Source organism: Hemiscyllium ocellatum, chromosome 6 (assembly GCF_020745735.1).
Source record: "Hemiscyllium ocellatum isolate sHemOce1 chromosome 6, sHemOce1.pat.X.cur, whole genome shotgun sequence".
In the NCBI taxonomy this organism is placed as follows: Eukaryota; Metazoa; Chordata; class Chondrichthyes; order Orectolobiformes; family Hemiscylliidae; genus Hemiscyllium; species Hemiscyllium ocellatum.
The window spans coordinates 81010637-81035985 of NC_083406.1; the positions used below are offsets into that span (position 1 = coordinate 81010637).

Here is a 25349-nt window from a genome sequence, read left to right on the forward strand (position 1 = left end):
CTGATCTCTACTGTATTCATGCTCCACGAAACTTTCCTTCTACTTACCCCATCAATGCATCTTTTTGTTTCTTTTTCCTTCATATCCTTTACTTTGCATGAGGCAGTGCTGATTGCAAACAAAAATGTACTAAGTTACACACCATAAAAAAAATTGAAAGTATAAAAATAAGTAATCATTGGGCATATGAGTATGTGTAATGCATAAAATAAAGTGACAGCATGATGCTAGTTTACTGAATTGAGTGTTCCCAATATTTTTAAACTAAATTTATTCCCAGTATAGTTTATTTTATTTTTGAAAGATGTTTTTGATACAGTTGGTTTTAGGAAATGCACAATATTGAATACAATTTGAATTTCATGTCATGATAAATTTAAATTTAAATTAGACTTACAATGTGGAAACAGGCCCTTCGGCCCAACAAGTCCACACCAACCCGCCGAAGCGAAACCCACCCATACCCCTACATTTACCCCTTACCTAACACTACGGGCAATTTAGCATGGCCAATTCACCTGACCCGCACATCTTTGGACTGTGGGAGGAAACCGGAGCACCCGGAGGAAACCCACGCAGACACGGGGAGAACGTGCAAACTCCACACAGTCAGTCACCTGAGTCGGGAATTGAACCCAGGTCTCAGGTGCTGTGAGGCAGCGATGCTAACCACTGTGCCACCGTGCCGCCCACGGTGGCACAGTTACATAATAGTTACAGTTAATAGTTAATAGTTAATAGTTACATAACAAATTAATATCCTGTTTGTAAGGCAGATAAACATAGTTTCTTGGAGCAGCGATATTTGTCCACATTTATAGTCTGAGGATTTTGAAGATGCAAAACTTAGATACTTCTGTTCTCTTTCCCTTCCTTGCATCTTTCACCTTGCACCTCTCCTAAAATCTGCATGTGCTCAAATCAGGTTGGAGTTGGCAGACTTTGATGTGCTCCATTCTCCCACTAGAAGTATAAAAAGTATCATTTTGACGATTAGTCAAAAAATCAAAAAAGATTCAGTGTCATTGACTTTTAGTCCTGTAAATCTTACTTATATTATTGCCTTTTCCTCATCAAGGCTGACCTTTGCTTTAATCTGCAATGCTTTCTATGAATGTTTGAGCTGACAACGGAGTTGCACATTGTGCCATCCACACAGTTACACTGGAGTCTGATATTTGAGGAGAAATTCACAGTTAATAAATATGGGTCAAATAAAAACCAATCTTATTATAATTCTGTGTAAGCTGTTTTAATTCAACAACAGTGAAAAACTTAATGGCTGTTGACATATTAAACAAACAAAGATTAGTGATAGACAGACTCACAGCAAAAATTGGAATTTTAAGTTCTAAATTAATGTGGGAAGGGTAACATGGCAAAATGAAAGATTTAAATAAATTGAGAAGAATAACTGAAAATTAAAATAAACTTAAAATATCTTTGCAACTAAGCTGAAGATACCCCATAATGCAGATTTGACATAAAATCACCAAGAAGTGAGGTGATGTAACTACAGCATGCAATGTTTATAGAAGTGAAATACAACCGTTTCCACGCCCACATTTAGGGTAATGGTGGAAGAAGATTGCCACCACACATTTTGTTACATAGTGCAGACAAAATAAATCAGAAGCTACAATTTTCTTAGGCTGGATTCATTTAAGTAACTGTGAATAACAATTTTTTTAGGTGAACAATGGAACCTGCGAAGATGTTACTATGAATGCCATAAGAATCAGTGACGTGTATGGATCATCCAGCCATCCTGTAAATGGTGAATCAAACTGAGCTGTTTAATATTTTAGTTCAGATTCCTTCAAATACACTGTAGCTAATATTGTACTTTTTTTGCAATGACATGATTTCAGATTTTCATACCATAACTAAGCTATTCAGTTTATTGCAAAAGAACTTTGCCAATTTTTTTGTACATTCTGAACATAAGTGTTTGCTTTTTGATTTGCAGTTTGATAAAAGTTTGGTGCATTTTATTTGAAATATATGAAGCAAATAAGCAGCAAAATATCTTTTCAAATAAATTGAGCTGTAACATTTTAAGTTGATAAATATTTCTGAAATTATATTCATACTTATATGCTGTGTATACTGATTGTTCGTTATGATGCAAAATAGTAACGAACTTGAAAAAGTTTTGAATTGCTAAATTTTGTATTTTAACACGAGCTTTAAAATATAGCTCTAACCATTTTTAAATCTGACTATTTTATTTCAAGATTCATGGCTATCACTGTCACCTTCACTCTCCACAAACCGTAAACTGAATGTTTCAGATTCTGTTGTGCCCATGGCGCCTCTTTCAAAACCAGTCTTCCAGTCCTCTGGACTTCAGCAGCAAGCTAAGCCATCTATGAAAGTGATTTGCGCTCACTGCAAAAAACCATTACAGAAAGGTCAAACAGCATACCAGAGGAAAGGTTCATCTTACCTCTTCTGCTCCACTACTTGCTTATCATCATTTTCTCATAAACCAGCTCCAAAGAAACTGTGTACTACATGCAAAAAGTAAGAAGCTATGTTTTTCTCATTTCCTTGTTTAAAATTTGTGATACTATGTAACGTTCATGTTGGGGAAGCTGTTGTGTGTACTTATTCACAGCAATTTCGATTTCACTTTTGCTGAAGCAGAAGCTCTGGCAGTGTGTGTAGTTATTTTGTTCTCTTATCATTCCGTCTGAACTGATAACTGGTAGTGTGGCACCTGAGACTTTGGTGATCAATTAAACCAATATTGCGTCACTTTGAACAAGGTTTTAAAGGTTGTGAAAGAAACAGAGGATTGACAGAGCAAGAAGTAATGGTGAAATCATCGATTTTCATCTATGAAATGAAATAAAAATGTAACACTTCAGATTAAGAGCAATAAAGAAAAAAACAAAAATGTAAACAAATTCTATGAACAGTTTATGACACGCAAGATGATAGTCAATTTTATTGTTATCCTACCCGACCTGAAGAGGTTACGTGTCATTGCAGGAGCATAAATCCTCTCAGTTGAAAGGTACTTGTACTTAAATTTTCTGCAGCGATATATGTTTGCTCGCTGAGCTAGAAGGTTTTTCAGACATTTCGTCATCATGCTAGGTAACATGTTAGGTTATTTTTCTTGTGTTTCTTACACACTTGATGCAACTGCAATACATTAACTTCTGTGAACACTCAAAATTTATTAAGCAAGTACAAAATTTGGAGGATCACTTAGTACTCTTCGCAGTGCTTATGACGTGTGTCAAGAGAAGCTCTCTGAACAAAGGAACCAGTTCTTTCTTTATACCAAATCTCACATCACAGTCAGTAATGCACACAAGACAACCCCCAGTTACTCCCCCACAGTCACATGCCACTCAAGACACAGTGTAGTGACCTGGTTATCTCCAAAATCAATGTACGGTAAATCATCCCTTAATGGCAACATCTGGTGTAAATCTTTTTTAACTACAGGGAGTAGTCAGAATTTAACTGCAATGTTCTTATCGATTCTGAATAGGGGATGATAATGTAAATTTATTCTCAGTAATAGGAGATTATAATTTTTTTTACGTTGTACCTGCAAGACAGAGAAACACACCACCCTATGCCCGGGGCATCCAATTTCTTGAAGGTGAGTGAAACAAATTAACCCCTTAACATCTTGATAACCACCTAAAAGGCACTACTGACACTACTAAAAGAATCTGCCAGGCACTATTTAAGCAAGTTATTGCCACAGAGCATACAATTAGCAACAAAAATGACTAGTCCATGCAGTAGATAGGATCCCCAGCATCCTCACACATGGAAAAAAAGTGTTCACTTGTAAAGTTCTTAGTGACCACTTTACCCCCTCAAGTCAAATAGAAATATGCCAGCTATCCAAAATTTGTTCTGTATTTTCCAACCTGAAAACAAAATCCAGTCTGTCCTTGCACATCACTTCGTGGAGGAATCTCAGTTCTTGGATAAGGGAGGTTAAGTACTTAACAAAACTGATGAGACTTCCATCCTTGCAAAGATGCTTCAGATGGAGGATACCAGCGCATCTGTGTGTGAAGTGCGGCAGCTGCAGGGTAGGCGAATGCAGCATTCTTTGCTGCTTTTCTCCTGCTTTGCTGTCAAACGTAACAAAGCCAAGCTTGATCAGTGAACTGTCATATCCCTTAAATGATCAAAATAGAAGGTAAAGCTCACATGGTTTAATATCCATAGGAAGGCCACTGACAAGCATGTGGACCTCCTCTTCACCGTCGTTAGCTTCTTCGCTTTTCATGCTCATAACTGGGGAGCTGATTGAATCTGTTGGATCAGGTTGTGGAGGGCAGGCAGTGGTCCAAAGCGTGTTTTACCTCTGAATGGAGAAACTCTAGAGACAATGTTAGCTGCTGAAAGTATCTTTTCATTTCCTCTCTCATTCCTTCCTTGCCAAGGTTGGTATCAGTATGAAGACCATCATGCATTTAACTACACTAAATTGTGTCTGCCTATTTCAACATTCTTAGTCATCTTGAAGTCTGTTACTCTGTTCACTATTTATGACATTACCAAGTCTTATACAATCCATAAACTTCTAAATTGCATTGCCTGAACAATTCAGTCATTTGTAAACAACAATCAATGGTCCTAAAATCAAACTCTTAGGGACCCCATTCAGATTATTCAAGAATTATTTTCCTTTAACAAATTAATACTTAGCTAATGTGAAAGCTGTCAGGAAAAGTATTTCACATTTCCTGATTTCTAACTAAATTTTTCTTTAGCATCTGTTACTTCATGCTTAGTTGTAATAAAGTTTAATTTCAAGTCTTCTACTTACTGATCACTTAAGGCTTTACCAGCAATATTCACATGTAGACTTTTCCATGAAGTTTTTTTTTGCTGCCGTATTTAAATTCTTTTTCAGATTAGATTACAGTGTGGAAACAGGCCCTTTGGGCCAACAATTCCACACCGACCCACCGAAGTGCAACCCACCCCCTTACATTTACCCTTTCACCTAACACTATGGGCAATTTAGCATGGTCAATTCACCCAACCTGCACATTTTTGGACTGTGGGAGGAAACCGGAGCATCCGGAGGAAACCCACGCAGACACGGGGAGAATGTGCAAACTCCTGCCTGAGGCAGGAATTGAACCCAGGCCTCTGGCACTGTGAGGCTGCAGTGCTAACCACTGTGCAGCCCATTTTACTAGTCAATCTTTAAACATTCCTTGAGAATCATTCAAATGGAACCGATAGCCCATTGCTGGACTCATTGCATTGTGTCCTGTCCGAAATTACAGTAAAGACTATACTAATTAAGTTCTAATTGTGTCATCTCACACACAAAGATCTCTAATTCTAAGATGTTGGAAATAATTGATAGGAATAATATGTTTGTCATATAGTATGAAATCAATACACAAATATTTCAATGCTTTTGTTACCTAGTTCTAATATCTAGTAGTTTTGTGAAAACTTATAGAGAACGGAAATGAGTAGTCACTTAACAAAACAAAGCAACACACAAATATTTTCTAAACAGTTGCAATTTAAATTGACGTCTGTGAACTGAAACTGAAAATGACAATAAAAACAGAAAAAAATTAAATATCCTAGGTGTTATTAAGGTTTACACATTTGGCCAACTGGAGTGAACCAGAGGCCTTTTGATGCAGAGTGCAAACACCCATGTGTCTTCCATATTTGTCTTCCTGGACTAGGGGAGTCCCCCTGTAAGCGCTGCACCGTGATAATGTCTGATATGCTTGTTGGTTTTGAGGCAGGTGATCAATTTAGTGCCTGCCCTTTCACAGAGAGCAGCACATTTGATTATGGGCAATTGCTTGGGGAGGAGGATGGCTTTGATGAGATTCTGGAGATATAATGAGTTCTAAATAGGTATCCCTGAGGAGATCAGAAATCATGTTGTGACCATAACTGGTTGAAGTCATTATTTTGGAACATTATTGGCAGACCAGACATGTCAGGAGGAACCTCCACTTTATTCCCAGTTGATAGTTCAGCTTGGTGTTTTAACTCTTGTTTTGTCTTTCTTAATTTTTCCTGTTTTCCTTTATCTACAAATTTTAGGAGGACTTTTACACTTAATGGTAAGGTCCTCGGGAATGTTGCTGAAGAAAGAGGCCTAGGAGTGCAGGTTCATAGTTCCTTGAAAGTTGAGTCACCAGTAGATAGGAGAGTGAAGGAGGCGTTTGGTATGCTTTCTTTTATTGGTGAGAGTATTGAGTACAGGAGTTGGGAGGTCATGTTGCAGCTGTACAGGACATTGGTTAAGCCACTGTTGGAATATTGCGTGCAATTCTGATCTCCTTCCTATCGGAAAGATGTTGTGAAACTTGAAAGGGGTTACAAGGAAGTTGCCAGGGTTGGAGGATATGAGCTATAAGGAGAGGCTGAACAGGCTGGAGCTGTTTTCCCTGGAGTGTTGAAGGCTATGGGCTGATAGAGGTTTACAAAATGATGAGGGGCATGGATAGAATAAATAGACAAAGTCTTTTCTCTGGGGTGGGGAGTCCAGAACTAGAGGGCATAGGTTTAGGGTGAGAGGAGAAGGATATAAGAGACCTGAGGGGCAACGTTTTCACACAGAGGGTGGTACGTGTATGGAATGAGCTGCCAAAGGAAGTGGTGGAGGCTGCTACAATTGCAACATTTAAAAGGCATTTGGATGGGTATATGAATAGGAAATGGTTCGGAACGATATGGGCCAGGTGCTGGCAGGTGGGACTAGATTGGGTTGAGATATCTGGTCAGCATGGATGGGTTGGACAGAAGGGTCTGTTTCCATGCTGTACATCTCAATAATTCTATATCATTATCCTCACACTGACTCTTCAGCACCTCCCAAGATTTAGGGTTTCCCTCGTTATCGCACACTCTACTCCCTCTTTGCCATGTGTTATTTTCACAGCTGGCCTGTTTAGGTTTGTTCGTTATTTCCTCAGCAGTCTTTCTCCATGCAGATATTCAAGTTTTTCATTTAGTCACTGTATTACGATTACAAATTGCCTCCTCTGCTTTTAAACAATTATCTATGTAAGTTCCTCCTATCAGCCAGATTTCATTTCCCAGTTTTTTATTTAAACATCCTGAAAGGCGCTTGAACCGTTCCTCATTTTGGGCGTCATCCCGACATAACCGATGCAAAGGGGTTCCGACATCCAACTTATCCAATGTCTGCCCATTTATTTAGTCTCAAACTTCCTAACTTATCTCTATATACTAGTCCAGTGTCTTTAGTCTCCACACCCACTTCACCTTTGTTGGAGATTTCCCCTCTTAACAACCAGTCTAAGGCAGGGTGGTTAACACAGACACAGTAGTTATTTTTTATCTTATGCACTATGTTCCAGAGCTTCAAACCTCACTTTTAGAAGACTCTGACCTCCGAATTCCAAGGGGACTCTAACCTCTTTTTCCAGTCATTTATGTTTCTGAGGACTCAAACCTCCAAGTTCTAGGGGGACTCTAATCTCCCTTTCCAGGGGACTCTAACTTCTCAATCCAATGAATTTATGGTTCTAAGGACTAAAACCTCCGAATTCCAGGGGGACTCTAATCTCCCTTTCCAAGCACTTATGATTCTGAAAGCAAACTCATTGGCATGCAGGTGCGTAAATTACCTCAGAGATTCCATCACTACAGATTCCCCGGGAATGAGGGGTCGACTAAGTAGTGGTTTAAGATCAAGGTAAATCTTACCTCATGGGCCCACCTGTCTCGTGCAGCCGGCACTCAGATAATCACTTATTCTGTCCACCTAGAAGCACCATATATATTGGAATCCCACCGCTGCCACCAAATATTAGGTTCTTTTTCTTAAGATTCTTGCATACTCTATGCAACTGCATTACGCCAACCTCTGTGAACAGTCAGAATGTATTAAGCAAGTACAAGCTTTGGAGGACACTTAACACTCTTCGCAACACTTGCACCACAGTCAGTAATGCTCACAAGATAACTCCCAGCCACAACCCCACTGTCACATGCCACTCAAGACACAATGTAATGACCTGATTTTTCTCCAGAAACAGTGTAATGTAAATCATCCCTTAATGGCAAGATCCGGTGTAAATCGGTTTTATTTACTGCAGTGTGTAGTCAGAATTTTAACTGCAATGTTCTTATTGATTCTGAATAGGGAACAATAATGTAAATTTACTCTGAATAATAGGAGATGATAATGTAATTTTTTTTACATTGTACCTGCAAGACAGAGAAACATACCACCCTACCCCCAGAACATCTAATTCTTGAAGGTGAACAGAACAAATTAACATCTCAACACCATCAGTGAGCCTCTGGTGAAGCGCTGGTGGTATGTCCCATTTTCTGTTCATGTGTTTAGATTTTTTTGGTTGGGTGATATTAATTCCGGTTCTTTTTTTCAGAGAATGGTAGATGAGGTCCAAATCAATGTCTTTATTGATAGAGTTCCAGTTGGAATGCCATACTACAAGGAATTCTCATGTGTGTTTCTGTTAGTATGGATGTGTTGTCCCAGTCAAAGTGGTGTCCTTCTTCAACTGTATGCAAGGATAACAGTGATAGTAGGTCATGTCTTTTTGTGGCTAGTTGATGTTCATGTATCCTTGTGCTAGTTCTCTGCCTGTTTCTCTAATGTAGTGTTTGGTACAGTCCTTGCAAGGTATTTTGTAAATGACATTCATGTTGCTTGTTGTTTGTATGGGGTCTTTTAAGTTCATTAGCCGCTGTTCTAAGTGTGTTGGTAGGTTTGTGGGTTACCATGGTGCCAAGGGGTCTGAGTAGTCTGGAAGTCATTTCAGAGATATCTTTGACATAGGGTAAAGTTGCTAGAGTTTCTGGGCCCTTCGTGTTTGCTTGTTTGGATTTGCTGCTAGAAATTAGAGGACTGTGTTTAGTGGGTACCAGTTATTCTTGAATATGCTGTATAGGTATTTCTGTTCTGCTCTTCGTAGTTCCTCTGTGTTGCAGTGTGTGGTGGCTCATTGAAATAGTGTCCTAACGCAGCTTCGTTTGCAGGTGTTGGAATGATTACCTCTGTAGTTACGTATTTGATCCATGTATGTTATTTTCCTGTTGGTTCAGGTTTGAAGTTCCCCACTGATTGTTCGCTGTACTGTGACATCTAGGACTGGCAGTTTGTTATTGTTCTCCTCTTTTGTGAATTCACAAAACCCACCCAAAAAAACCTAAACACATAAATAGAAAATGGGACATACCACCAGTGCTTCACCAGAGGCTCACTGATGATGTTATCTAGTATGGTGACGAACCTTCCAGCTCAGTGAGCAAATTTATATCCAGAACCTCAACTTGAGCTACAAATCTTTTCAAAAATCGCTTTCTGCAGCAAGTTTAATTGGCAATGAATATGCAAATGCAGCAACCTCTTGACACCTTGCAAGGAAGTTAAGTCAATCTGCTCTTTTCTCAGCACAAATCAAATAATTTGTGGCAATATCCAAATCACTGGGTATTCCTTCTTCGCTATAAACTGTTGGCTAATTTACACATCAATAATAGCACTTCATTTCAACCTGCTATCATTTTGACCGTAAAGTGTGGCCGATTTCTTAACAATTACTTCAATGGACAGTTCATTTAATGAACAACTAATATTTAAATCTGATTATCCACTTAACTGGTGCTGGTAAGATTTTATTGAAATGGTTACTAGCTGAAAATCTACGAAGCATAAGAAATTCAGTGAAATTATGATGAAGATTGATGCTTCATAAGAAATATACCACCTGGGAAATCTTTAGCATATGTTAAAATACAATTATTTATGTTATAAAATTACTTGCTTGATGCATGCCAGAGAAGTACTGTTAAGTACTGTAAATGATTTGTGTGCAAGAAAATGTGATGTAAATTTACATTGCATTTTTTGTGACCCCAAGCCATTTTTTTATTGTTCTTCTGCTAATTAATTACTTTTGAAGTGTAGTCACTCTTCTGTTTAAAATATAAAAGCCAATATTATGATAAAAATTTGATAAAACCATTTTATATGGAAATCCACTAATGTTGATTGATGAATGAACCACTAAACTTCTTCAAAATAACATAATGGGGTCTTATATATTCAACTGAGATGACAGACAAATGCAGATTTACCATGTTTTAGAATAAGATTGAGCTAACTGATACCTGGTATGCATACTACAAACAAGGAAGGAAAGGGGATCATGAGGATTGGCTGTAAAATGGGGAGAGGTAAAAGGAGAGAAATGTAAAGATTCCATTTTTCTTTTCTATCCGAGTCAGTAAACACCTAGTTAATTTATTGAACAAAGTTTGTTAAACCAATAGGAATACTACTTGCTTTGCTCATTAACTCTAAATATTCAAAAACTTTGTTTGCTTTTGCTATACTTGGATACATAAGCTGGTTTATTTTTCTCGTTTGAACACAACATATATCTGGTCGGCATGGACGAGTTGAACTGAAGGGTTTGGTTTTGTGCTGTATATCTCTATGACTCCATGCCTCTATACTTACTGATGTTTACACATAGCAAGCTCCAACCCCATTGCCATGATTAGTGAGTTGTGCTTTGTAAGAATGTATAATGTTTACCTCCAAAAAGATGATTCATCTTTGTAAGTTTCAAATTTGTCCTTTTTTAATGCCACATATTTAGTGACCTCACACTAGAGGTGGACTGCCAGTAAAAAGTGTTTACCAATAATTACTAATTATAAGAGGGGTGTGATAGCACAGCAGAGGGTGCTTCATTGATAAGACAGGAGCAATCTGCAAGAATCACAGTATTTATGGGAAAAACACTAAAAATAGGATAATAGTCCAATTAATTAAATTTAAAATTATTTGTAAACCAGAATATTGTAATAATGTATTTAGTCTTCAACAAACATTTTTAGACTTTTCTGTTGATAGCTTTTAAAAAAAAATGTTCACTTGATTCTTAAGTATATAGAAATTAGGTACGGTTAGTCACCTAGTCACTTGTTTGTCTCATTGTCACAAGTAAAATTAAGCAGTTCATGATAGATCACAAATTTTAATGATTAGAGTGTGAAACAGAACTGAAACATTGAATGCTTGTCATTGTTTTGACATTAGTTGAGAAATAAAAATTCACAAATCTCCTGTTAGAACAGAGTTAATTTGCACCAGAAGCCCCACATGGGAACAGGGATAGGCCATCCAGCCCAATAATACTACCCTGCCATTCAACATGAGCATGGCTGATCAAACACTGCAGTGCCCTTTAGCCACCCTATCTCCATAACTATGTCTACTTTAAACATGCTCAAACACTGAGCTTCCACATCCTGCTGTGGTGGAAAATTCCAAATATCTGCAATCTTCTGAGTAAACAATTCTCCTCATTTGGGACTTAAGCAGCATCCTGCTTTTCTTTAAATTGTGCTCCGATTTCTAGACTCCCCAACCAATGGAAATATCTTTCTTGTATGTGGTTTGTCTATCCCTTTAAGAATTTTACAAGTTTCAATGAGATCGCTTGTCATTCATCATAGGAACTAGGATGTAGGCCATTTGGCCTTTCAAGCCTGATCATGGCTCATCCTCTTATCTCAAAGGCATATTCTCATTGTTCTGGTTCTGTTCGCTGAACTGGGAATTTGTGTTGCAGGCTCCCAAGCACTGAGGATGTCACCTAGACAGGGGACAAACTGTCTGCAACACAAATTCCCAGCTCAGCAAACAGAACCTCAGCAACGAGCACCCGAGCTACAAATCTTCTCACAAACTTTGAACATATTCTCATTTTCTTCACGTACTCTGTGATGCCTTTAAAACCTAAACATTTATCTGTCTCTTTCTGGAATATATTCACTGATTTGACCTCCACACCCTTCAATGGTCGAGAATTCCATGGCATCACAAGCCTTTGAGTGAAGAGATTTTTCCTCAGTCAGTCCGAAATGGTCTACCCCATATCCTGAGATTATGTCCCCTGGCTATAGATGCCCCAACCAAGGAAAGCATCCTCCCTCCATCTAGTCTGTCCAGCCCTGTTAGAATTTTATATATTTCAATCTCATCCTTCGAAATTGGTTCAACTAGGCCTGTATTCACTAATGTCTTCTCATAGGTCAGGCCTGCCATCCCTATGAATCTAGGTAAAAACAATGACTGCAGATGCTGGAAACCAGAGTCTAGATTAGAGTGGTGATGGAAAAGCACAGCAGTTCAGTCAGCATCCAAGGAGCAGTAAAATCAACGTTTCGGGCAAAAGCCCTTCATCAGGAATACAGGCAGAGAGCCTGAAGGGTGGAGAGAGAAATGAGAGGAGTGTGGGATGGGGAGAAAGTAACATAGAGTAAGAGCTTCAGGGCAGAGGAAATGACCTGGGAGTTGCTGTGGGAGAAGGATTCCCTGAGATTCTCATCCCTATGAACCTTCACTGCAGTTCCTAAATTCCAAATTTCCCTTCTTAGAAAGAGAGACAAAAACCATACATAGTACTCTTGGTGTGATCTCACGAAGGACCTGTATAATTGTAGTAAGATATCTCTACTTCTGAATTCGAATCCTCTTGCAATGAAGGGCAGCATACCATTTGCCTTCCTAATTGCTTGCTGCATCTGTTTGTCGATTTACATTGTCTAGTGTACAAGGATTCCCAGATACTTGCTGTGCATCCATTCTTCCCAAAATACTCTTCCTTGCTGTTTTTCACACCAAAGTGTAGAAGTTCACATTCAGCCACTTTGTATTTATCAACCATGTGTTTGCTCGCTCACTCAACTCATCTAAGTCACCTTGAAGCCTCCTTAGATCCTCACCAAAACTCTCAACCTAGTTTTGTGTCATCAGCAAACTTGAAAATGTTGCATTTATTTCCCTCATCCAGGTCTATGAATAGCTGGAGCTCTAGCAGTGGTCTTTGTAGTACCCCTTTAGTCAGAAAAGGACCCAATTATGCCCATTCTCTATTACCTGTCTGTCAGCCAATTCTTGATCTATACCCCTATGTCATATGCTTTAATTTTGCTGCCAACTTTCTTAGAAGAATCTGATCAAAAGCCTTTGGAAAAATTTTTTTAAAAAACACACCTTCTGGTTCTGCCTTTTCTATTCTACTATTTATATCCTCAAAAAAACTCCAGTAGATTTGTTAAGCATCATTTGTCTTTCATGAACTCATGCTGGCTTTGTTCAGTCCAGTTAATACTTCCTAAAACTAGCAATTATATTCCGAGGTTGCCCAATCTGATGAAGAGAAATTGGAGAGACTAAGACAATAACATTTAACCTCTGATAGCTTTGGGGGGGGGGGGGGGGGAAGAGAAAAAAAAGCCTCCAAAACAAAAAATTATTGAAGCTGTTCATGACATAGTATGTGAAAGGTAAAGTTATTACTATCTTTAAATACCAAAATGTGTAATGGATCAATTCTATTGACTTAGAAATTCTAGTTTAAAATTGCACCCAACACTCGAGAAGTCCTTTTTAGGTTGCATTTGTAAACAGTTCAGGGCTAGTGCCAGTGGGACTGATTTTTATTTTTGACAAAAACAGTTCGTACTGTTCAAACAATTTAAATAGTTTCACCTGAAAATTGAGCTAATCATTTTTAGTCAGTTCCTGAAGGCTTCGCAGGAGTTTTGAAATTGACTTCGAAAGTCCTTGGAGAAATTCATGCAGGATCACTGCACCCATGCAACTGAATAAAGACAATGTGGTGTCCTTGAAAGGGAAAACATATCAGAAAAAGAAAGTCTAAGGAAAGGAAGTCCCAAACTCAGAAACACCTGGCATTTACTGACTTTTTAAAACAGAACCCTACAAAACAGCACACCCCAATCTTGGCGGTCAATTATATACCAAGCAGAACTCTAGAAAACAGCTCACATAATAAACATAGTCATCTTTGGCTTGAAGGATAAACCAGATTTTATATTATAAAAACAAAATTGAAAACAGTTTATTTAAACCACATTTTATATTATAAAAACAAAATTGAAAACTGTTTATTTTAAAATGTTTTTGCTGGAGCACAAAACAAATTGTTTTTTTGAGACCATTTATTCCCCCATGAACATTTTGTTTCTAATGGTTTTTGTAAAATGCATATTAGATAATATTGAGAGTTGTTATCCTGTTTCACAGAGAGATAACTAATATGAAGGGAACAATTGTTGCACAAGTGGATTCCAGTGAAACCTTCCAGGAATTTTGCAGTACGTCCTGCCTATCATTTTATGAAGAAAAACAGAAAATTCCAGCACATACAAGTCACGTTACCCAAGGAAATTATGGGAAATGTACCATTTGTGGCAAAATGACTGAGGTATGCTATTTTTTCCTAGATGTTTACATTTTTTTTACATGTCAGATAAACACAATAGATCTTGACTGATTTGTTCAATGTGTAATCTGTTTTCTCTCAATTAAAATTAAACTCAACATAGAAACATGTCATCCACTCAATGCCAGTGTTTATGTGCTGCCCAAGCCTCCTCCCATTTTTCTCTTCAATAAGCATAGAATCTATCTTCTCCCTCAATGTTACTGTGTAGAAGGAGGCCAGTTGGCCTTTCACATCAGCCCCAGCTCTCTGAGCATTTTGACTCCATACCAAATTCCTGCCTTTTCCCCATAACCCTTCACATCATTTCAGTTTAAATAATCATCCAGTGCTGTCTTGTATGTCTCAATTCACCTTGCCTTCTTCACTCTTCTAGGCACTGCATTCCTATCCTGAACTACACCTACGTGATTGTTACTTTTGCAAAGCACTTTAAAACTGCAACTTCTGGTTCTTTATCTTATGAACGGGAACAGTTTAACTAGGCCCTAATGTCAAGTCCTGTTCTATCAAACCCTGTTCTGAAGAAGCATCATAGCAGACTGAAACATTAACTTTGGTACTTTCTCCATAGATGCTGTCAGATCTGCTGAGTTTCTCCAGCATTCTCGATCTTTGTTTTGCTCGTCCTCTGTCCTATCACCGCATGAGCTTATGCAGTCATGCTTCAAATAGATATGTATTTCCCGTGATAGCAAGTTCCACACTCTTGCACTATAGCAAAGTGGTTTCTTCTAGATTCCCTTTTTGATGTCATGGTGACTGTTTTGGTGTGACTTAACAAACCGCCAGGACACTCAGGTAGTTATTAATCATTTACTTAATCACATGGAGTGAGAGCCAGCCTTAGGCAATCTAAGATAATATTCTGAAAAGCCACAAGAGCTCGTTATTTATATACACTCCAAATCACATACACATCCAGCTCCAATCTTGTCGACTTACAGTTGCATGTTAAACATTTGACCTGGCATCACTTAGTTCCTGCAGTACATGCATCAGGTATTGCTTTTATTGATCCAAGGTTTCCCATGATTGTCAGTCAAGGCTGTCTCTTTGTTTCTACTGCCCACCCCTTGACGTGGCACTCTGCCCTTGTCTCATCCTTATCCTGTCTAGAGCATCTATTCAGCTCTTTTTTGCTTCCATCTTATTTTATTCAGTGACCATCTAATAATCAACATCTTTAGTTTCTGCTTTTGTACACATACCTATTGCTGCCAAGATCATTAATATCATTAAGATCATCAAGAATATTAAATACCTCTATTAAGTCATATCAGCCTTCACCTGTAAGGAGAAGAGAGATCCATTGTACTTACTGTTTTAGTGATTAGATGTTTCTGCCAGTTTTGTTAAAAATTGTGTAGTGGAACATAGGCATTATTGGCTGGCCACATTTATTGCCTGTTCCTAACTGCCTTTGAGAAAGTCGTGATAAGCTGCCTTCTTGAATCACTGCAGTTCATGTGCTGTGGATCAACCAATAGTGCTGTTATGATTTCAGAGGATCTTTGGAGAACTTCGACTTCGGATGGTAGAATCTCGACTTTTAATTTTTTTCTGAGCTTCAGCTCCCTTCAGCTTCCACCAACTTGGCCAAAGCAGGAAGGAGAGAATCTCAAAAAGTCTGAGAAATCTCAACCAACTACGAGACTGGGATCAGGTTTGGTAGAGCTGCCACTCGTGGGAAATCCTGCTTTGATAATGGCCATTTGGTGGAGTTGCAAAGGCAGCAGACCAATGAAGAGAGGGTTGAAGCAAAGCCCAAGTCTCAAGTTGGTTTGGCTGGCTGGGAATGGGGGAGCTGTAGCATAGCCATAGTCTCAAACTGACTACAGAGAAGGAATAGAGCCAGAGTTTTGACAGGAAAGATGGGAAAGGCAAACAATAGAGTCTGAGCTTTGACAGGTTTCTGAAGGTGGGGGGAGCACAGAACTGCAGAGCCCATGTCATGCTGGGATCTGACTGCCTTGGGTGGATGGGCAACAGGCTCAAAATCCTAGTGGGTTGGCCAGCCAACAATAGGAAGATTTTGAAGAGGGCCTGCTGAATGTGTTTGAGTGTGGTAATGGAGGTTGGAAAGAGAGACAAGAACATGGGGACAGAGGTTTTGGAATGAAGAAGCCTTTTGTCACTAGGTACTGTGGTGAGTTTGACTGAAATTGAGTATTTAAAATAGTACTATTTGGACAGGATTCTACTATACAAAAGTTGAAGTCTTCCAAAATCCTCCCCAGCAGCACTCTGGATCAACCATGTGTATTGCAAAGATTCAAGAAAGCAGCTTACCACCACTTTCTCAAGGACAACTAAAAATGCGGCTTTCCATACTTAAATAATTTATTATGTTATTCTATAATTCATGAATTCTAATTATAAACCAGACATTGCTTCGCTGTTGATTGGTTTTGGTGTCTGGGTTAATGTTAATTTTCTGGAATTTCTGGCATTACTGGACAGATCAGCAGTAGTTGCCTATCCCTAATTGCCCTTGAGAAGGGAATCAAATCTAACTATAGACAGGTTTTGGGCTTTACAAGTGCAGGATGTTGAGTACAGTCTGTATTCTGTCTATGACAAGCAACCAGAGGGACGTGTTGTTTGATTAATCAGCTAATCCTTTGGGCTTATAGTCTGTATACCTAGCATCACACAAGCAGCACTGAAATTCCTATGCTCATGATGTGTGGGCAAGTTGACCACATTTCCAAAACCAAAATGTCTACAGTTAGATGGGATTCTGCAATTTGGCAGCTGAACAACCATCAAGCTATACTGTCACTCTGGTAGGCAATAAATTGAGTATATGTTCATGTGTAGGGACATGTTCTCTGCCATCAAAAGTAGTGTGTCCAAGTCTTGCACTTTTATTAATGTCTTGGAAGCATGTAGAACCGATGATTCAATATATGCCAAATGGTTGCTGTTGGAAAAACAATCAGTCAACTTGCCAATCTCACTCTTCTCCTCTTATGCCAAAAATTGTCCTGCATTTGTCCTGAGGAGTGCAAGATGGAAAGCTTTGGGACAAAGCTGTTTTCAGTAATACGACTGGAAGTAGTTAAAAAGGTGCCTTCCAGTAGTTTGAGTGTCAAGTGGAATATAATTCAGGGAATTGGAGGTACATGTAACAAAGATAGTGCAGAGATCAGAGGAGACTCCAATCATACAGGGTCAGCAAACCAAATAGAATAAAAGAATAAAATCCCTACCCAAACCCAACCTCATCCTGTAACCTGCATTTACTATGGCTAATCCACCTAACCTGCACATCTTTGGACTGTGGGAGCAAATCGGAGACCCAGCAGAACCCACCTAAATACAGGAAGAGCATGCAAACTCCACACAATCACCCAAGGTTGGAATCAAACCCAGATCCCTGGCACTGTGAGGCGACAATGCTGACCGCTGTGCCACCAGGCTGACAAATTGCAGTGTTACCATGGAGGATTTTTTTCCTGAAGTACATTGAAATCTGGTTTCTAGGTCAGTGTATCAAGGAATCAACTACGGAATGGGCTGTTTTAGATATTGTTTTGGGCACTGTGAAAGAGTCAGTTAATAAACTTGTAATGAAGGAGGTTGTGAAGAAGAGTAAACAGAACGTGATATGGTTCTGTATTTAGTTTGAGAACCAGAATTAAGGATGGTGATTTCCCTCTTTTTGAGTTTGTGTTTCTTCTAAGCATAGGGGTAGATTACACTCAGCTCGTACCAAATCAAGAGCCAATCAGGCACCTTGTGGCTGGCTTCTCCGCTAATCCTGTGCCACGACAGCAATATTCAACCTAACCTCAGCTGCCAGCCAATCGGAGACTGACAGTCCTTCTGAATGGCTGCATCACTGTAAATGCCCAGGTTGCTGGTTGAACAGCAAGAAGATCTTAGGGTGGGAGTCAAGAGTAAAGTGGAATCAGAGGCAAAGACTCGGGATGTCTTTCAGCAGCCTTCCCTCTGCACCCTCAATCCTGTGCCTCTAATCCATCAGGAAAGTTGAGCATGCACTTGTCCACCTAGAATTGATTTCTGAAGTGGCAGGAATCTCCCTGGTACCAACCAATTATTTATCCTTTCTGCTATCTTCCCACCACTTTTCTCAGGAGGGACAAGTCCCTGCCAAACATCCAAAATCTGAACACAGCAAGCTACATGTATTTAAGGGACAGTTACATAACTTAGATTGTGGAACTCAACTGAAAGATTTAATTGAAAAGCAGTTAAAGAAATAATTCTTAATTAATGTATATTCCCTTAATTATTCACAACTTGGCTGGTAATTTACAAGGGTGCAACATATGTATCAATTCACATTTCTTTTATAGATTCGACATGAAGTAAGCTTTAAGAATTTCGTCCACAAACTTTGCAGTGATGTTTGTTTCAACAAATATAGACAAGCCAATGGACTTGTAATGAACTGCTGTGACCAGTGTGGGATATACTGTTATAATAAAGGATCTGGAAACCACTTCCTTTTCCATGATGGCCATCATAAAAGATTCTGTAGCTCCAGGTGCCTAAATGATTTTAAACAGGTAATTTGTATCCTGCTTTGTATCTGTTAACTGACAAATGTATCTAATAATCCTTTATAATTTATATTCTAAAACTAATCGGGGGTCGATTAGCTCAGTTAGCTAGATGGTTGGTTGCACTGCAGCAATGCCAACAGCATGGGTTCATTTCCTGCAGTGGCTGACATTACCATGTAGGACTGTCCTTCTCAACCTCTCCCCTCTCCTGAAGCATGATGACACTCTGTTAAACCACCACTAGTTGTTTATCTCTAATGAGAGAGCAGCCAGTTAGGACCATGGCAACTTAGAGCTAATTACAAATGGCTTATAATTATTGGTGTAGAAACTTGGCAAATATTTGCAGAAGAGCTCAATACATGTGTCACATGTTTAATTTGAGAAATTTTTTTTAAGTCTGAAAAACCTTTTGGCAAGTGACGATATGGTTACACTCAGTTATTAAAGTAAGGGACTGAGGCTTCTAATGGCTGCTTCTTTGTGGCTAAATGATCAAAGTTAATGGTGTTATTATGAATGCTGTGTTGTTCCTTGTGTAATGTATTCTTTTCAACTAGTTCTTGAATTTGTAAGTATGGAAATTATAGCTTTAGGCTAGGTATTTTTTTCCCTCTTCCACCAATTCATGCAGAAGGGAAGGAAACATTCACAACTTATTTCTGATAGTTCCTAATATCTCAAAAAATGTTATTTGGAGAAAGTTACAATCAGATCTTTCTCTCTCCAATCATTTGATTCTTTTGACAGTGTTGTTTCTGTTCATGGCCATACCTGCAATTCATCACATTTACTATTATACAGAAGATCCTTAGATAGCGATCAGTAGCAAAAGAAATTCTTTTTGTTTACATCTCATGAAAAGCATCACCAGCAGAGCCAGCATTTTTGCCCTTGAACAGTTAATCGTTGTTGTGAGTCTGGAGTCACATGTAGGCCAGACTTTGGATAGAAGATTTCCTCTTTTAAAGGGCATTACTGAACCAGATGGGATTTTACAAAAATTGACTACATTTATATGACCACCTTAGCTAGCTTTTTAAAATCTAGATTTATGTTCACCATCTGCCATGATGGGATCCTAACCACATCCCAAGTGTGGGATTCTGGATTACTAGTCTAATGACACTACCAGTATGCCACTGCACTCAATTAGGGGAGCAATTCCTTCCCTACCTCACATTTTTTTTTGAGCTAGGCATGTTTAGGCTACATGTGGCTTCCTCACTGCTGCTCTGAGTGAATCAAGCTACATTTTCATACAACAAGGTAAAATATTGGTTTTCTTGTTCTGTGTTTCAAAGTCAGCACCTTATTGAATCACCAACTTTTCCTGAACTATATTTTAGTTCCTCATGGTTAAAAATTCTGAATTTCACTTGATCAGAATTGCTTCTGTTCTAGTTGCCTCATGGCTATCTAAAATATTTCTTTCTTTTCAGAAGTCTGATCAATTAAACTATAACTTCAGTAATAAATCAAATAAATACTGTTGGCTAGATGTAAAGACTTTACCACTTCAACTTAAATATTTTACCTTGCTTTTAGAGAAGCAGTAAAATAATTCCCTGCACAGCATGCAGAACTCCATGTAGAAGCTTTGACATGACTCAGCGTGTAGAAGCTGGTGGGAATATTGAAGCATACTGTTCGGTTGCTTGCATGTCTGTACACAAAACAAGATGCCCAAAGCCAACAGGTAAAACGGCAACTTTGTGTCATTTTTGTTTGTGTTACTTATGTTGGCTAATGTAGTTGTGCCTTTTAGTTTATTCCTGCATTTTGCATCAGACAACCTTAAGATATTATATTTTGTTCATATATTCACCTAATGTAAAATAATGAGTGCAGTACCACAAGGGTTTGTTTAATAAGTTTAATCTTTAAAATCAAAATTATGTTGTGAAATTATTTGATGTAGATTATTTTGTTTAAATAACTAAATTATTTGGAGTGTTGTACTCATGAACTGCTCAATTTTAAATAATCATAGAAGGAGGTCTTATAGTTGTGAGTGTTCTTTATTCTTGCAGTGTTTTAACTATTTGCTTATTAGAGGGAATTCAGAATAGGATACATAGTATGGAAAGATTATTTTCAATGATATTAATGAGGATTACATGAATCTGACATGTTATGTACAGCTTTTGTAACATTTGAGTTATGTGACCTTTCCCATGGTTGCAGTTCCATGTTTTCAATTATACAACAGTATGTTGTTGGAAATCAAAAAGGTGCATATCACCTGTGAGGAATTAATTAACCTTTCCCTTCTGAACATAATAGATTCACCATTAACTGCAGTATCCAAAACACTTCAGTGACAACTTTGTCTGTGACCTTGGAGGTTCCATCAACATAATAGTTTTACTTCAAGAGTTTATCTTAATTAAATCACCTGCAAATTTTCACTAAACCTGAATTCTAATGTGGACAACTTTGATGTGAGGGCAGGTCAATAAATAATCAGATCATTCATTGCTGTTTTCCAACTCTACAACTTCACTGCCTGAACCTCTAACATTTCCCCTTTCACGCTTGCATAAAACTTCACTTCAACTTGGAGTTTGACTGTAATCCTAGCCATCTACTGCAGGCTTAAATTCTTTCAAAGCACAGCATTCTCATTTACATGCTGTTTGCTCAATCTTCTTTAAGTTTCCTATGTTCCAGCAAGTTAAGTTCAAAGTTTTAATCCTCAACTTCATGTTTATTCATAGCCTCGTGCTGTTGTTGATGATCTCTTCTTGCCTTGCTTCTTTATATGCACCATGTTTTTCATACCAATAAAATAATGACTCATTTAGCCACTACAGTGGTTCAGAAATTCTCTCTAGCTTTCACTGACTTACCACATCCCTCTCCCTTTGCCAGAACATCAAAGCTCTCCTCTTTGATTATACTTTGATAGTACGCCTTTTCTCTCTAACCCTCTTACATTTCATCTGTTATTTTGCTAACCTAAAGTTATCTACTTTGAGACAATTTTCTGTTGTGCAAACTGTTGTTGTAATATATGTTGTGTTTAATATTTCAATTACATTTAATCTATAGAAACAATTAATACTGCACTATATTTATTCTGTTATACTTTTGGGTGGAATAATTTTAAAATGAGAAATTGTTTAGCCTGTTTTATATAATTTGTTGAATAGGGGCATTAATATATTTTAACAGTAGTTCTTCAGTTAGTCCAATTGTGTAAAGTGAGTTGGTTTACAGTTACATTCATAATAGCTTAAAATAAAAACTAATTTCCCACTGAACAAATAATAATTTTAATCACAATGAATCCATAGTGACTCTTTGTCAATGATGTTCTCAATCATTGTTCCTTGAGCTTGGGAATAGAAATATATGGGTAAAAACATCCTGCAGATGCTGGAAACCAGATTCTGGATTAGTGGTGCTGGATGAGCACAGCAGATCAGCTGCTCCCCGGATGCTGCCCGAACCAGCACCACTAATCCAGAACAGAAATATATGCCACATCCCTGTTCCTGATCACTCTTTAGTAACGCCTATTGCTGGTTTGTCCAAACTGCAGCCCCTCTTATGTTACAGCTTGATCTACTAGCAGTATAACATCCAAGTCTTAAATATCCTTGTACTTCACAGGTAATGTTTGCTTGTTTAAAATTGTATGGATCAGTGCAAAACAAATAAATTATTTTTTTCAATACTGTTCCATGTTTAGAGGAAGTTGAGGAAAAAATGTGTAATTCCAATACTTTAAAATATGAAAACAATAATTGAAAAAGACTAACCTAAATATTAGCTGTTTGTAAAATGGTCCTAAGGTCAAGTACTTCAAGTAACTCAAATTCTTTATGTAGAATTTTTTTTATCAGTTCCATATATTTGTTTTATTTATTCATCGAATGACGATGTCACTGAATAAGTCAGCATTTATTCCCCATTCCTAATTGCCTGCAGAAGGTGAAGATGAGTTGCTGTCTTGAACAATTGTTGTCCCGAGAGTGCAGGGGCACCGACATTGCTATTACTTCACAACTGAAACATTCCTTTTGCCATTTGTACCTTAATTCCTTATATTTGCTCTTCAGTCCTCTATGAAAGACAGTCAAAAGACTTGTTTAAACAAACGTTTTGGACATCCCTACTAAGTGCATTGAATGAAATCAGGATTGGATTTAGCTGAAATCCCTAGCCTTGTCAAATAACATATTATTCCTTGTTATTCCGAGCTCACTTCCCAGTTTTCCAATTTTCATCTAATCTTAAATTGTGTCTTATTTACCAGTATTTCTTACCATTAACTCTTCAGGCCATTATCTCAGCCTCACCTTTTGCAGAGTATGTGATCTTTTACAGGATATGCTGTATCTCCTCATGCTTTATAAACCTTTTGTAGTCATATGTTTGGCATGTTATAGCCCACTGAAACAGTTTTCCAGAATTTCTTGGTACCTTTTCCTGGTTGATCAAATGCTTTCAACCTTCTAGCTCTTTATTTCTAATAATGAATCAAAATTGAAGGTCTACCTGACATGTTCTTGCCAAGATGTTCTGCGTGAAGCAGAAATGGGCACATATTTGATAGATATTTAGTGCTATGGTTATGATTTTATAATTATTTACAGTGAGGTCAACATGTTGCACATTGAAATCTCACAGAAGTTTTGGTCATCTTGTTTTAGGTATGGGATCTTGCCACTTTTGTAAAAGAAGTGCTTTGCCTCAATATCAAGCCACAATGCCTGACGGAAAACTGTACAACTTCTGCAGCTCTAGCTGTGTGGCTAAATTTCAGGTTTATATGTTTTGTTTTTGTCGCTAAATTACTTAATATCAAGTTGTAATTCATGTCTTATTCTCAAAATCTTGACTTAAGACAACTATTTTAAAAGCATTCAGTAAGTTTTCAGTTTTGCTGTGCCTATGTGATAGAGGAATGAATGTGCAGTTCAACTATCGTCTAATACATCTGATACATCCAGTTCCTGCTGTATTATTGACATTCAATTTACAAATAAATTTGAAATCATTATTGTCCATAAATAACAGAATGTGCATCACCTGCATAGATTGTTTTGTTGTAAGTCTGTGATAAAGTGTGTTAATTTTGTTGAAAGAATGTATCCAGGGTCTAGATCAGTGGTCTCCAACCTTTTGAAGAACAAGATTGCTTTTGAATTTAAATGCAATCCAAGATCTACCCCAAAGAAAAATAGAATAAACAATTATTTTTAGTTCTATAAAATTTGAAACCAAGTATATATAAATATTAATTTTGTCCTCTACTCACCAAGCTTTTGTAACATCTGTGACTTCGCATTGTCTACCACTGCCTTCAAGTCTGGGTTGTAATTGCTAGTCATATGCAGTGATCATATGGGTATTTGTCAAGTGGATGCAAGAGATTAACTTGTTTATCTTCATTTGGGGGAATGCTATCTCACAGAAGTATGTGGGGTCAAAGTAAGCCTTTACTTTAAAAACACAGGTATATTAGGAATTGGTATATTTCTCTATTTAAGAGTCCTCAAAAATTGCTGTCCCTTGAATATCAATATAGTAATTATCTCCATTACAACTTCACTGCTTTGTTAATCAAACATCAAATGGAATTTGGTAGCCAACCCACCAATTTCTGCTTGAAGGAATGGATTTAAGACAATCATGACAATTTGTTTCATCACACCTAATTCCTGAAATTGCCTGGTGAAATCCTCTACTCACTTCCTGGTTAGAACCAGTTTTCTTTTGTCTTTGATTTTTTTTTCTATTAGTTTCTCCAAACTTGAAGTATTGCAGTGTTTTGTTTTTTAATTGGGAGTGCCACAGACCCAGTTTCAATTTGAATGCATTAAGAGAACTGGTCACATGTGTCAAGTCTCTATGCTGTCCCTGTAATTCACAATTCAGCTCATTCAATTTCAGTGTTACATCTGTTAGGAACTGAAGCAATTTGATAGCTTCTTGCGTACTTCATTCATTGATTAAAGAAAAATTATGATTTTAGGTATCAGATCTAAACTTCTTTGCAGGACCTTCCTTTAACTTAACCACTTCATATCTGCATGGAGCAACAGTTCACCATAGGCAACATCAACTAAGGATTTAAACAAGTCATGTTGAAGGGCTCTTAATGAAATCAAATTTGTAATCTTAACAATTTTATTAACTTGCTCACTAATGCTGCTGGTGGGTTTTGAATTGGATATTGGCAAAACAGAGGAAATCAGGATCATTTGTGCAAGATATAAGATGCAACAAACATTTACACCAAGCATGGATGATGCACCATTAGTTATTATGGAAACCAGTTTCTTGATTGGAATGTTTTTCTCAAGTACATACCTTTTGAATTATTTTAGATATCCTCACCATTTATTCTTTCTTTGAGGGGTTAAAGGGTGGAAAATTTATCCTTTTTAGTTATTATAACCTTAAAAACCATATACAGGGTACACAAAAACAAACAAACAGCTGGGCTTTGTCAGTCATGTCAGTGAATTCATCCAACTGCAGTGTAAAGCATTTACAAACTTTCAGGTCA

General features: G+C 37.8%; 1 protein-coding gene across 2 annotated transcripts in view; it reads left to right on the top strand.

The window, feature by feature from the left end:
- Positions 1-25349, top strand: part of zmym2 (zinc finger, MYM-type 2) — a 141485-nt gene that overhangs the window by 49436 nt on the left and 66700 nt on the right. For both annotated transcript variants that reach the window (XM_060826073.1, XM_060826074.1), the window contains exons 4-9: positions 1693-1777; positions 2238-2526; positions 14093-14273; positions 18617-18829; positions 20375-20525; positions 23488-23600. In XM_060826073.1, the coding sequence (XP_060682056.1) occupies positions 1693-1777; positions 2238-2526; positions 14093-14273; positions 18617-18829; positions 20375-20525; positions 23488-23600 (1032 nt within the window). The remainder of the gene's footprint in view (positions 1-1692; positions 1778-2237; positions 2527-14092; positions 14274-18616; positions 18830-20374; positions 20526-23487; positions 23601-25349) is intronic.